We start from the raw sequence: 15,763 nt of genomic DNA on the forward strand, positions 1-15,763 counted from the left end.
TTATTTAGGGGTTTTTGTGCATAAGTCCCTAACCAAACATGTTTATTATTCTAGATTTAGGGGCTATATCTCTTTCAACAATAAGCTCATCCCTTTAATATTTATTATAAATAAAGGAAACATTGATGTATATGACAATATTACACCCAATCATTTATACCCAATTCTTAATTGTAACCCCAATTTAATTAGTTTTGTCTACAAAAATCCAATTTTGACTTTTTTTTTCAAACTTTTTTTTTGCCGCCGGATTTCGACGTTGACTTTTCGATATTTTTTTTCTTTTTTCTGGTCTCTTTTTTTTTTCCGCCGCCGGATTCCGGCGTTGACTTTTTCTAGTGTTTTTAAAGTTTATTTATTTATTTTTTATTTATTTTTTTTACGTCCGTCGCTAAACGTTTACCGTAATTGTGTTGTCACAATTTATTTATCCATAAACTATTTTTCAAAAAAACAAAAAATATTTATATATATATATATATATATATATATATATATATATATATATATATAATTTTCCGAGCCGGCCCGACCCGCCAAACCGCATGTAGTACGGGCCGGTTCCGATTCCAGAAAAAGTGAACCGCGAACCGGCGTGATTGGCCCGAAACCGGCCCATGGCCGTGTCTAATACTAACCTACTGGGCACACAACTTCTAGCCAAAATCAACCTTCACGTAATGGTCAATTTGAGAAAGATGGCCCTAGAACTTATAGCATGATCGTCAATTCATTAAAATAAAATATTTTTCCTTTTGAATTTAATGATTCATGAATTGTTATTTTGAAAACTTAACAGCAATATAGAGCCAACCTACTTGAGAAACTTACGTCCAGTTTCGTGCGTCACGTGTGCAAAGAAGGCTGCAATCTCCCGCTTCGAGTCGTCAACGGAACCCACCGTGCCGAACTGCGTGTACGAGTTGACCGCCTCAAGAAACGCAGAGCGCATGTAGAACCCCTTCCCGATGCAGCTCCCGGCAGCCTGATCGGAGATCCCGTTAAAGAACGCGCACGTCAGTCACAATATTACCGACGGAGCTGCCGTTGCTGGCAGGTCCGGCAGAGCATGCCTCTGCCGCAGTAGTCATTTCCGGTGCTGCAAAAGCCAAACTGGCTGCAGCACAAGTCCGACGCGCAGCCGCAGTTGAAGCATGCACTTGAAATATTTTTAAATGGGTGGTTGTGGGATTCCAACTCAGGACCTTTCATTTGGCCTGGCTCTGATACCATGTTGAATGACCATCTCAACCAAAAGTTTAAGTAGTTAGTGAAATATATCATTTAATATTAATAGGGGTAATGGCAAATAGGCCCATGACACATGGACTTAATTAAAAAAGGGACATTCAGTTTTTTTGTCTTGCAAATAAACCCAATACTTAAAAGTTTATTTAAAATCAAGGAAAGGGTCTTTTTCGGACATAATTGCCCCTGTATTTAATGTGAAAGCCCTAAGCTCGTTTTTTATGAATTCTGCGTGATTCTTCTCTATTCTCCCCCGAATCCCTCTCTGCAACTCTATATCTTGAAACTGAGCTGCATCTACCTGTTTGTCGCGGGCCGTCGTTTTTCGCCGGCCGTCGTTTCTCGCCGACCGTCGTGTCTAGCTTTTACCGCCGATCATATTATTTTCAACGAAGGTGTGTCAATTTTTTTTATCTGCATGCGAATGTTTTTTTAAGTTACAAATTTCAACATCGCTATATGTATAGATTGAATTGTAGTAATTTGAACACCATGATGTATGGGCGTTCAATTACTGTTTACAGAATTGTGGTTTTTTGTTTGTTGTGTATTTTTGTTTTTACGCTATTTTTTTTTTATATATAATGTTGTTGCGATTGGCAGTATAATTGCATGTATATGTTTATTTCGCTGGTTGTTAATGTATTTTGACTTCCATTGGCAGTATAATTGAATGTACATGTCGAATTTACTTGATGTATTAGTAATATGACTGTTGTCAGCAGTGTTTTTATGTTTTCCTATGTTTGTTTGCAAGTGTTTATATAATGATACTGTCATTGGCAGTATAATTGAATGCACACAAATATTTACTTGATGTATTAGTAATGTGACTGTTATTAACAGTATAATTATGTTTTATATGCAATTGCAGGATGACTAGTTCTATTGTGTTGTTGTTTAGATATGGTGAATTTTGTTCGATCACAGATTTTACAAGAGGGATGAGTTTTTCCTATCTTGTGCATTTTGTTTGTTCAAGATGGAATTCTTTAAGTGTTCATAACCTGTCATTATCGTACTCTGTTCCTGAGATTGGTGTTTTTTCAATTAACGATGATGAAGATGTAAAAGGGTTATTTATTATTGTGGAACAATGGTCGATTCAGAGGATTGAAATTGTTGTGAAGCAAGTTCATGCATCTCTTGGTACGTCTGATACTAGTTACAGCTCTATGGTATGTTCGTCGAGTGTCTTACCTGTTGCTGCAATTGAAGAAGCAGTTAATCCCCCATGCAACACATTACGTTCCATTGCCCCCAGAAAGACTTTGCTTAGCTCACATTGGATAAATCTGATAACTGATGTTGGACAAGTTTTCCGTGGGGGACGTTCAGAATTTAGAATATGTTTGGCTAAGTTTGCGTATGAGCTTGGGTTTGGATTCGATTTTATCAAAAACGATACGAAGAGAGTGACTGCAGTTTGTAAGCTTAGACAGGAGAAAAATTGTTTGTGGAGAATTCATGCTACAATTCAACCTTCAACCGAATATTGTATTATTCGCACATATGAGAAACATCACACGTGTGAGTCGGCATTTAGTGCTGTCAAGAAGGTTAAAATGTGCGTTAAGCTCGTAGCTGATTTAATCGTGGAGGACATTCGGAATAAGCCGTTGTTGTGTGCTAATGACGTTATTCATGACGCCAAAAAGAATTATGGGATTGATATTGACTACAATACAACATGGAGAGCTATGGAATCTAGTCGGAGTTTTGTGTTTGGAGACGATGGAATATCTTATTCGTACCTGAAAGTGTATTTTGAAGAAGCTGGGCGTTGCAATCCAGACAGTGTGTTTCACCTGGAAGTTGATGAGAAGCATACCTCGTTTGATCGTTGTTTCTTCAGTTTTGGTGCTTGTCTGTCCGGATTTAAGTTTTGCTGTCCGATTCTTTTTTTGGATGGAACATTTCTGAAGGGTAGATACAAAGGTATTCTTTTGAGCGCCATGGCGAAAGATGCAAGAAATGGTAATTTTGTTGTATTACATTCTTTATTTCAGTCCCAGATATCTGTTAATGTCATAGATAGTGTATTAAGGTTATATTACTGTCACAGACAGTAAAATAAGTTTTACTGTATGTGGCAGTAAAATAAGGTTTATAGACCAAGAGTTCATGAAATGACAAGTTTTTTTTTACATTGATTTTTTGGTGTTGCAGGTCTTTATCCAGTGGCATTTGCCGTTGTGCGTGAGGAAAATGATTCAAACTGGAATTATTTCATGGAACATTTAAAATGTTGCATTAGCTCAGATCGTGTTTTGACATTCGTATCCGATCGGCAGCACGGTATCTTGGAAGCTGTTAAAAATATTTTCCCTAATTGTTACCATGCATTCTGCTTGTTGCATTTAGAGAATAATTTGAGGTATAAGTTGAGTGGAATGAGCTCTAGTTATAGAGATGTTCTAGTTAGTCAGTTGATAGCATGCGCGTATGCTCCGACTAAGGAAATCTTTCATGAGAAACTTCAGAAATTCAAAATTGATGGTTCATGGAAAGTTGTTGATTTTTTGTCAGATTTGCCTTTTAAAAATTGGGCAAATGCGTATTTTGAGGGGCATAGGTATGGTGAGATGTATTCAAATGCTGTGGAATCATGGAATGGTACAATAAAGAAATTCCGACATTTGCCGATTACCCATATGATTGACAACATTAAGGGTTATATGATGGATAAAATTTGCGAGAGGTCTGCAAAAGCGAGTGGTTGGACTACGATGCTTTGTCCAAAGATGGAAAAGATTTTAAGCAGTTTTGTCGAAGATGGGAGGACATGGACTATTAGAAAATCAAATCAATTTGTCTTTGAAGTGCATTCAGACTCTCATGAGATTGTGGATTTGTTTGCTAGAACGTGCACATGTCGGAATTGGCAGCTTAAAGGATTCCCTTGTTGTCATGTGGCTGTGGTTCTCAAGAATATCCCCGTTGGTGAAAGATATGGGTACATTGACCCCTTGTTTTATGCCTGCAATTTTCGATCTACGTATTCTTTTTCTATTTACCCATTTATGGTGGACTTTACAAAAGTTGAGCAGCCACCTGTTGGACCTCCAGTTTGCCAGACAAGACGTGGAAGACCAAAAAAGAATAGGATTCCATCTCGTGGTGAAAATATCAAGAAGAAGATCAAGTGTGGAAGATGCAAAGAGATTGGTCATCACAACAAGAAGACTTGCAACAAAGCTATTTGAAGATCTACTATTATTTGTGTGCTTTTTTTTTTTTTTTTTTGACAGTTTTGGGATTGCATATATGAATGCTTACAGTTTTTTTGTTCAGTGATTCTATGTTACTATCAGCGACAGTTATATTGTTTTAGTAATTTTCTTCAGTAATTCTATGTTACTTTCAGTGACAGCTATATTGTTTCAGTAAATTTCTTCAGTACTTATATGTTACTGTGACTGAGAATTGTACTGTTTTCAGTAATTTTGCTTCAATAGGTCTATGTTACTGCAAGTGACAGTTATATTTTGTTTCAGTAATATTCTTCAGTAGTTATACGTTACTGTAAGTGACAGTTACTTTTGTGTAACTCATGTAATTTTCTTTTTGAATGGTTCTGTATAACTGTCTACAACAGGTACATTATGCATGAACAATGCTACATTTTCAAATTTAGAATATTGCTACATGGCAGCAGTATATTTGTTGCACTCTTGAACATAAAGTACGTAGTGTAACATACTACAAATACTTAACAGTACATTAAGACCACGACCATAGAGTATCATACCACAAATACTTAACAGTACATTTAAACCTACAACCATAGAGTTTTATACTGAAAATACTTAAAAGGTCATTTAAACTTGCATTACATTAAGCCTATCACACTGGTTTTGTCCGCCTAACCCTATGATTAACAGTGTTTTTGTGGTTCAGGAATAAGTGAACTAGTTCCTTTCTGAAATTCTTAACATTTTTTTCTGCATCCAACTTGTCCACTGGTTGTTGACGGAAATACTGTCTGATGATATATAGTACAAAAATCCCGCAATCCTCACTGCCGTACTCTTGCTGAGGTGAATCTTCAACTTCTTCAAGTGTTGCATCTAGCGGAATTTTCTTGATTTTACATTCTCTGGTGACTGCTTCAACAGCTTTTACCTGCAATTTTGTTTATTCAGTTTTACAATATGGAGTTTCCTTTATTTTGTTTATTCAGTTTTACTTACCATTTTTTCCGCGATACACAGATATGGATCTGTGCGTTTCTGGTTTTCCACTGCCCTTGGCTTGTAGGAGTTGTAATGTTTCCACGTGTTGAGCTTTATATCCAGGACAACCAAAGTCCAATGATCATTATTCTTGCGTTTGTTGGCTTTGGAATGAAGTGGAAACAAGAGGAATCGATACTGCTGAATATGTATTTTCCGAATGAGTTGGCTCAAAATTTTATTGAAAGATTCTTCACCATTGGGTTGCTGAAGAACGGCCTGTATGTTAACACACCATTATATATATATATATATATACATATATATATATATAAATAGAATAATATATAAATTTTAATAATTGTTGTTGACATCAGTCACATACCATAAGTGAACTTGAAAAGACATAACTGTCCCCATCCAAACCATGATTGATATTATCATTAAAATATCCTTCCTCTTGTCGCATTTGCAGAATGGAGGAGTATGAACCAAGTACCTATATGTAACAAGAAAAATAGAGTTAGTGTAGAAAATCATTTGTGTATGTTACTGGTCTTGGCAGTTCTTTTAGGTAAAGTGTCTATTTTTGTTTTTTTGTTAGTGAGTGCTCACTTGTGTACTGGTTGATCCCTCCTTCAACAATGTCATTATGTCAGCCATCTCAACAAACTCTCAACAAACTCATACACAGTTCCGTCTTTGTTGTACCAAATTGAGATCAGACCCCTACATAAAGAGCTAATGCGTTAGATTTATTTAAAGATGAATAAAAAAATGATTATATTCTCATACATACCTATGATCCTCCTCTGCTATATCTATAGTCATATTCTCTACAATAATTTTGTCCTCATTAGATAGCAGGTCGAAGATATCCTTTTTTTGGTACGAAAAGTCCTTTCGTCTTTTTTTCTTGACCGGTTCTGGTTGGTTGTTGTTGAGTGCAGGCTCTTTACGTTTTCCCCGTGTCCTGCCGGCAACAGCTGATTTACGATTATTCTTTTCAGTTTGATTCAGTTTTGAGCGCGTCCTTTTGTGAACACCACTTGTTTTTTTTGTTTCTATGTCCCGCATTGTTTCTTGTGGATCTTCAAAGTCTGTATCAACATCATTCGGCTTCTGCTCTTCTTTTAGGGTCGAATCAATCAAAGTTTGCAGATTATGCTCCATATCCTCAATTTTCGTCTTCAACTGCTTATTTTCGTCACACAACTTTTCATTTTCCTGCTTCAATTCAACAACTTGGCAGTGTAATTCTTGGATGCTGCTAAATGATGTATCCGAGTTGGTTTGAGATTTGTTGACATCATCATTTGGTTATGCAGGTTGACAAACAAATGCATCTCGCTCTTTGGTTAGGACGTCGTTTTGTGAACGAAGAGTGGCTATCTCATGGTCATTCAACGTGTTTTTCTCAATTGCAGAAGTGAGTTTTGTTTTCAGTTCTTGTACTTGTCTCTCCAATCTTGCACTTGAGGATGCCTCAATCTGGCTGTTAGTTGGTATATCAATTAACCTCGCCAGATCTTGTTCTTGTATTTTGTTCGTCTCTTCGAGATTTTTAATCTTGTTTCTCAAAGCTGCTTCTTCCTCTTTCGACAATCTTTCATCAACGTCAACTTTGAGAGCGGTTATTTGACCAATGAGAGTAACATTTTCACCTTGAAGTTTCTCAATGGAACTTTGCTGCTCTGATACTTGTTCTCTCAATATCTTGTTCTCAGATTCAAGCCCCTCAATTTTGCTGTTCAGATTGGTCACTTGTGTTTTTGAACTGCCAACAGCATCAAACTCATTACATGCGTCACTATGTTTGTGTTGATCAAACTCATTACCTGACATATACACCCCCAAGTCTTCTGCTTCATCAGAGTCAGAAGAACCACCCTCCGGCTCATCCACTAACTTCCTTTTGCCCTTCGATCTTGCTTTAATTAGTACGCTCCTTTGAACCGTTTGTTCTTCCTGCTCTTTGGTAGCTTCATTGTCATCCATATCTTCCTCTTCATTTTGAAATTGTCCTAGTAATTGAGTTTCGTATCTTTTTGCAGCCAACGGCTTAGCCAACATCTGCAAACAGACAGTGTTATAGTAATTTCAATATGAAGGACAATAAATACTGTCATTGACAGTGAATTAGAATATAGTACTTCACTATGTTAATGGTTATGACAGCATAATTGCAATATTACTGTCCATGGCAGAAAAGTTATAAATAATTTTGCTCATTGAATATTTTTTGACCTGATCTGGTTCTATGTGCCTCATCGAGAGTACATGGGCTTGTCGGCAGACTTCATGCAAGTTCCATTTTCTGTATCTTGGAAACTTTCTCTTTTGTTCCGGCAGAATCAAGGAACAACGTTCAAGGAACCAGAACTAAAAACAATAAAAAAAAAAATGAGTATAAGAAGAAAAATATCAAAAAAAATTTAGATTTGTTATTTGCGTACCAGTAACAGGGTAACACATCCATGTACGGAGTCCACAACATTTTTTATAGGTTGATTCTCAGACTTTGCTTTTGCAGTTATTTTGTGTACAGAGTTCATGAAGAACTTGACCACCTCTTCTGCCCAATTGAAGTCATTGATCCTCTGCAGATCATCCACGTACTGGAAGTACGACCAATTAACAGATTGACTTGTAGTGAAGAAGAAGTTCGTCATGAGGCTGAGGACTATTATACTTGTAACATCTTCATGTGCTTCTTCAGTATTTGAACCTTGCAACCTTACCAATGCTGCTTTCAAGTCTTTGGAAGTGACTTTATTTAGATGACCAAAATTTCTTCTATAAAACTCTGTTTCTGGCCTGTTACTTCTTTTACCATCGGCAATTGCCAGTTTTGTTTGGCCATTCGTCAAGCCAAAAATAAGTTGACATTCTGTGGTTTTGATGGTCAACCTTTTTTTTCCCAATAATAAAAGCTTGTTTATCTGGGTCATATGTCGATAAAATCCTGCGTATTAGGTGATCTGACTTTTTAACTGTACAGGGGGTGATTCTTTGACAAAGGATTGGTATGTAAAATTCACCAAATGGTGTTTGCCTTAAGGAGGTTAGATGATCTTCGGTAAGACGAACTTGATCACTAAAGTGAAAAAGTCTAGTGAAACTTGATCTGTATTGAGGGTTCGATGGATTTTGATGTCGAATTTGTCGTATTCTTGCCTGTGTTGGCAGTAAATGTTCATCTGAATCCCTCTTTTTAGGTTTTGGTGTTTCTGGACGATCTGAGGGGAGGAACAAAGTATAACAATAAATAACGGAATTGAAAAGAAAACAGATATGTAGTGTATATAAAAAAAAAATGAATTGGATGGAAGAAAAAAATTACGTGCTATAGCTTTTGTCCTCATTTTTTCGTCACTGAAGCTGAAGCGACGATGGAGAGCAACACCAGATAAAAATCACTGTCAGATCCAGGAAAATAAGGTGAATCAGCTATTTCTCAAACAGGGGGTCTATGCAACAAACAAAATCACTGTACTTAGGCAGTAAAATAAGGTTAAACAGCTATTTCTCAAACAGGGGGTCTATGCAAACACACAAAATCACTGTCAGATCCAGGAAAATAAGGAGAAACAGCTATTTTTCTCAAATTCACTGTCATGCAACACACAAAACCACTGTCAGATCCAGGAAAGTAAGGAGAAACAACTATTTTTCTCAAACATGGGGGTTAAGCAAACACACAAAACCACTGTCAGATCCAGGAAAGTAAGGAGAAACAGCTATTTTTCTCAAAATCACTGTCATGCAACACACAAAATCACTGTACTTAGGCAGGAAAATAAGGAGAAACAACTATTTTCTCAAACATTATGCAAACACACTAAAGAACTGTCAGATCCAGGAAAATAAGGAGAAACAGCTATTTTCTCAAACATGGGGGTTATGCACACACACAAAACCACTGTCAGATCCAGGAAAGTAAGGAGAAACAACTATTTTTCTCAAAATCACTGTCTACTTAGGCAGTAAAATAAGGAGAAACAGCTATTTTCTCAAACATTATGCAAACACACAAAACCATTGTCAGATCCAGGAAAGTAAGGAGAAACAACTATTTTTCTCAAAATCACTGTCTACTTAGGCAGTAAAATAAGGAGAAACAGCTATTTTCTCAAACATGGGGGTTATGCAAACACACAAAACCACTGTCAGATCCAGGAAAGTAAGGAGAAACAACTATTTTTCTCAAAATCACTGTCTACTTAGGCAGTAAAATAAGGAGAAACAGCTATTTTCTCAAACATGGGGGTTATGCACACACACAAAACCACTGTCAGATCCAGGAAAGTAAGGAGAAACAACTATTTTTCTCAAAATCACTGTCTACTTAGGCAGTAAAATAAGGAGAAATAGCTATTTTCTCAAACATTATGCAAACACACAAAATCACTGCCAGATCCAGGAAAATAAGGCACATAATAACATCTATGTTCAAACATGGGGTTATGTATAACAAAATCACTGTCAAATTCCCGAAAATAAGGCACATAAATCACTGTTAGCAAAATTACCGCCAATGCAGAAAATTGAGACCTAATAATGAAAAAACATACACAATAGCAGGATTTATGTCATAAAACAAACATTTGTATAGGATACTGTTAGAAAAAACTCACAGAGTTCGTACGATTAGGGTTTCAACTGTATTTTTTGGGGATTTGACAGTAAATTCGAAAGATGTAGCCGAAATTGTTGAACAATCAACAAGATGAGAGTATATTTTCGAAAACCGTAGTGAGTTTTTACAATTTCCGGCGAAAAACGTACCCACAGCAGCAGCGGTTTTGGTGAAGAAAAACTATGAAAAAATCGCATAAACTAAAAGAGAGGGGAGGGATCTGTATTTTTTCACTATTTAAGGGAGGGTATTTTCGGAAAGTGGAAGCAGATGGGCTTTTTTGTAGAACTGTTTTTTGTCTGGATTTAAATGCAAATAAGTACCACTCAATGGGCTTATTTGCCATTTGCCCATATTAATATCCCTAGTAGCATGTTTCCTTTTTTTTTTTTTTTTTTTTTTTAGTGGTGTTATTTCCACCTCGAAAGTATCTCAATTCACCACCAAAGATATATAAAATGTCATAAATATCCCTCAAACTTATAATCCACCACCCTTCCTTATATTCTCTTAATTCTCATGTGTTCTAAGCTACTTTTATTTTATTTTAATTTGTTTCTTTTTTATTTTTTTAATTTAATTAATTTTTATAACTTTTTTTAATTTTTATAGTTTTTTTTTGCAATGAAATATTTATTACAAAATATTTAAACTTCCATTATGTAATTTTTTTTAGGAAACGAAATTATATTAAGCCAAACTGGTCAACTCTGGAGTAAATTCACGACCTTCCATACAAGCACTCTTAATTTATTTCTCCAATAACGTGAATTTATGCTCTTTTTTATCTTCAAAAATGTTTTTTTTCTTCTTCAGAAAGTATAGAAAAAATGGGAAAAAAATCATCGTTTGCTTTGCGTATGAACAGGATGGAAGCCTTCTTCGTTCACCCCACGAATTTTCAGCGTTCAACGTAGTTCCCACTCAACGCAGTCAACGGAAGTGTGAGAATTTCAACAAAAGAACTTAAATAGCAGTGAAAGGCGAAGGAAAGTGAGAGAAATATTCAAGAAAGGAAAACTCTAAAAGTGAAACGTTTTCAGAGATCTGCAAATGGACTTATGGGTAAGTGGACTTTCCATTCTTTACTTTTTTAGTTTTTTTCTAGATATTATTATTTAGAGGGTAATTCGGTCAATTCCTTCATTATGTTAGAATAATTGTCGGTTGGTCAGTTTCAGGGGGTTATTGTAATTCCTAAAACGACAGGGGTGTGTGGGTTTTTGATGATACCTTAGGGGGGTCCATGTAATTTACCCTAAATTATTTATATAACACACTCGCCCCATTATTCATTTCAGCATTGACTTGATATAAAAAGACACAAATACTCCAGATTTTTGCAATTAATAAATTCTTATATTTTATAATTATTTTATTTTTGTTATATCTTAATTAGAAAAGTACAATGGGATCTTTTAATTCTATTTTTATTATCAAATAATTTTTGTATATATTTTAAATTATCCCTACATAAAAAAAAACTTAACTTCCATCTATATAATATATAAAAGTTAAATTCAATTTCAATTGGTGACATGTATTCAATTTCATCCCATGTGGCAAATTGATTGGTGAAAATAAATCATAAAAAAAAACATGTCACCATTTTCCGAAATTAAAAAGGTATTTAATTATTTTATTATATATATCATACCATTTATAAAATGCTCTAAATATATCAACTTACTTGGAAACTCTAAATAGTTTTAATTTTTAATTTAATTTTAATAGTAATTAATTTAATTTATATTTATTTAAATTCAGTTTAAAATCTTCACTTATAAATTATTATAACTGAATGATTGATGGTGGTACATAAATTTTGTATTATAATTCATAAACTTGGATTTATATAAAAAAAATTATTGCAGAATAAATCATTTGATATTATACATTTTACATGAACATGACCAGAGAATATGTTTATCTTTTTCACTAATTTAATATTATTTTCGTAATTACCAAAATTTTCCTGATGTTTGTTTTCGTTTTACATCGACCCCCTTACGGTATGATTTTTCACGGATTTTTTTTTATTATGTGGAATATTCCCCGAAAAATGTAGATTCTACCCTGCACAAGACATTTGTTTATGGTACTTATTAAACAAAAAAATTACCCTGAGGGGACGTTACACGAAGTATTTATTGTTCATAAATAACACTTCACAACTTTTGAGTATTACTATTACCTCCCCTGAGGGTAATTTTTTTATTTAAAAAGTAAGATAAAAGAAATGTCATGTCTACAAGGGTAGAATCCACAATTTTTGGGATATTACATGGAATAAAAAAGATTCCGTAAAAAATCACATCATAAGGGGGTCGTGTAAGACATAAACAAACATTTGGGGGATTTTGGTAATTACCAATAAGTGGGGGTGATTTCCGTAATTTAGTCTAAGTTCATGAGGATTTTTATAATTTATCCTATTAACAACGATTATCGTTATTTTCACGTCTTAACGTTTACTTATACCCTTATATTATTTTAAATAATTTTAATGTCAGTTTGATAATATAATTAAGTATTTATTTCTTTTTTTAAAGAAAAGATGATGCATATTATTAGGCATATGTGCCAAATTGGTAGGAAGTGTAACACCTTCCGTGCAAGAGTGACCATAATATTTCGCTATCGCATGGGCCAAACAATTTCCCGATGAAAAGGAAGACGCAATCACAATACTATTTTCAATGTACGCACCAAAGGATGCCGAGTTGACGGAGGAGTCCCGTAGGTTTTGGATAACCGAGAGATTATCACCTTCGATGATAACTTTGGGCCATTCAAATTCTTTAGCTTTTACCAGAGCTCAGAGAACCACATGAGCCTCTCCGTCTATCACCTTTGCACGTCCATGAATTTTATATGCAGCCCACCAGACACATTTACCACTATCATCTCGAGCAATACACGCTAGGGAGTAGAATGTTTCTCCCACCGGAAACGCGGCATCTACATTAATTTTTATCACTCCTTTTTCCGGTGGCTTCCAATGAGATGGATGACTTCTACTCCGAAGCTGAAGGGGTTTAGTCATTCCCTGCATAAACTTCGCTAGATAGGCAATGCTCCAGCTCCAGACCTCGTTTAACGGGGTCCCGTTTGTTGGGAATCGGACACGTGTACGCAGCGAAAAACAAAAAAAAATTATGCGATTTAAACAAATTTAAAACACATAAACACATGCCTGATAATTGAAATAAATTAATTGCGTACCTTTGCGCTTCCAGTGAAATTAAAAACAACATACATGCCTAATTACTTAATCGAAATTAAATCAACTAGCATGCTCGCGTTTAAATCAAATAACATGCTCGTAACATATAAAGCAATTTCATGTAATCACATAAAATCATACAAGAACGAACATATATATTTAATTTAAAGATAATCGAATTCATCGACAATTGATTCGAAGGTTTAACTCTTGAAGCGTGATGTAGACGCACCAAGCAAAGCGGGATTGCTACGGAAACCAATCCGTACAATCCAGGGCAGCAGCGGCGCAACGGCAGCAGCGGGAATACGAGCCACGGCGGCGTGTGTAACTCAGGCGCGGTCTTCAGGCGGCGCGTGGGGATGCGTGCGGCTTCGGCTCGTGTGCTGCTCCTCGATTCTTCGATCTACAATCTTCCTCCTCTCGGATTTCACCTCGTATACTTCAATCTACTAAACACGTGGCACTAGACACGTAATAGTTAGAAAAACGGAATAAAATAAAGAAGGAAAGAAATACCGAAAGTGATCGGCCAACGGATGGCCGATTCCGGCGAGATGGCGGCGGCGACGACGATGGTGGCCGCGGGAGAGGGTGGCCGATCGAGAGAGGGAGCGGCTAGGGTTAGTGTTAGGTCTTTTGTCTTTTTTGTGCAAGACCTATAAATCAAGTATTTATAGTGTCTTGCATAAAACCCTAACGGGCTTAAGTTGGACCGGGCCCAACATCTTAAGTTCGTTAGTTCTTTTACTTACTCGTCTCTCTCAATTCAATGATCGGAAAATTGTCACGATTACATTTTCGGAATCATTATAATGTCCTCGTCATTAAGAGTGCCAACTCTCAATTTCCAACTTTCCAAAAGTGGAAACCTTAATTCAGTGCACTTTCTAAATTTGGAAACTTCCCGATTTAGAAAGTTCACTAATACGTTTGCCTATTCTTTTCCTTTTCTTATTCTCATTCATAATTCAAATTACGAATGTTGGACCCAATCATATTGACTTACAATCATGCAAAGATAAACCTATTTTACCTTTGACCGTTTATTCAAAGATCTCATGTGCACGAGCAGTGTGACCCTCGATGGTTCAGGTGTAAGCTAGCCATGGGCCCACAACCCTTTGTGGTCAAAACTCGTCCGTTAGAGTTACGATTAAGATGAAGCTCGTTTCACCTTAATAACCCAACGAATCAAGATTGGCGTCTAGCAACTACGCGTCATGATTCCCTAGATACAAATGAAGTGCCTGCAAGAACCTTCAGATATAGTTAACGTACAGTACGATCCCTTCGATTCATATGTCCCGATTGAACTAGAGGCATTGGTTCATCGAGACCTCTTTATATGTTCAATGACCGTGCGATCGTTCTAAGTGTTGTAATCGTTACGTGCATGACTTAGAGAATCGAATTCTCTAATCATCACTTAGTCAGCTCTGGCCAAAGACTTAGAATGATTACAAACTATCAGAACACACATGACATCCAAGACTATTCTAGCGATCGAATCCCCGACTACAATGCACAGACCTCCCACTAGATTTCGGACTGCACGAACACTGGCCCTTGGGATGGTCCTCGGTGGAACTCAGGGACATGTCACGATACAGCTGATCCTCTAGTGAAGTCACAGTGATGTCTAGGTCATAAGGACTAATGGTGTACAACTATACCATAGATATCTCTACTCGATTATTGGGAACCACTTAGAGATTTCTAGGGTGAGGGAGTTCAGTGAACTCGTCAACTTACGAGCACCCACTTATGCATGCCGATATCACAATACCGTTTACTGATGAGATGCAGTACACATACACTAAGTGTTAGTCTCTTAATGGGAAAGGCCGATATCCTCATTGGTGGCGTAACCCTTCGACTAGGAACACGTTTAACAGTTATAATACTTAAGTAAATATCTCGTGATGCTAATAGATCAATATAAGTAATATTAATAACTATAAGGACTATATCTATGCTTATGCAAGGGACAAAGATATAGAGTGCCAAAAGTCATATGAGTTTGGGTCTTAATGGCGATGAGAGTGCAAGGAAGATGTTACCACCCAAAGACTCGAGCAAGTCACGAGAGAAGAATGAGTCAAGCTCTTGTGGTCGTAAGGAGAAAGTCAAAAGGAAATTGCACAAAGCAAAATCGGTGTTATTGTGAAAATCCCGTCTTTGGTTATTTACAAGGAAGCGCAAATCAAAGTGGTCGCGGCCGTGTATTGTCCAAGAAATTCTTCCTCACGAGGTGGTCAAAATAAAGGAGCGAGATTCAAATCGTACGTTCAACGTAAAACGGAGCCGGCTCAAACCTTATTGGGAAGCGAGTGAAGATTGCCAAGTGACTTCGGTCACTTTTGCTTGAAATTAAAGAAGCAACGTCCGGCTAAAGACTTTAAACTTAGCGCTTCTCGGGAGGCAACCCGAGCTTTATTGTTTTTCGTAGTTTTCTTTAATTTTTCGTTTCGT

At 36.3% G+C, this 15,763-nt stretch overlaps 1 protein-coding gene across 1 annotated transcript; it reads left to right on the plus strand.

Moving 5' to 3' along the window:
* The first annotated feature begins 2,423 nt into the window (after positions 1-2,423).
* Positions 2,424-4,454, plus strand: LOC105950329 (protein FAR1-RELATED SEQUENCE 4-like). Its single transcript, XM_012973682.2, has 2 exons — positions 2,424-3,225; positions 3,418-4,454. Exons 1-2 carry the CDS (start codon positions 2,424-2,426, stop codon positions 4,452-4,454), a joined length of 1,839 nt encoding a protein of 612 aa, XP_012829136.2.
* Positions 4,455-15,763: the final 11,309 nt, after the last annotated feature.

The sequence above is a fragment of the Erythranthe guttata genome, chromosome 7 (assembly GCF_056151865.1).
Source record: "Erythranthe guttata isolate IM_541 chromosome 7, IM_541, whole genome shotgun sequence".
Lineage (NCBI taxonomy): Eukaryota > Viridiplantae > Streptophyta > Magnoliopsida > Lamiales > Phrymaceae > Erythranthe > Erythranthe guttata.

Bases quoted from the DNA above. Each gene is read 5' to 3' on its own strand.
- LOC105950329 (XM_012973682.2), top strand. From the start codon at position 2,424: ATGGTATGTTCGTCGAGTGTCTTACCTGTTGCTGCAATTGAAGAAGCA. The intron at 3,226-3,417 runs GTAATTTTGTTG...TTGGTGTTGCAG, and splicing joins GGCGAAAGATGCAAGAAATG to GTCTTTATCCAGTGGCATTT.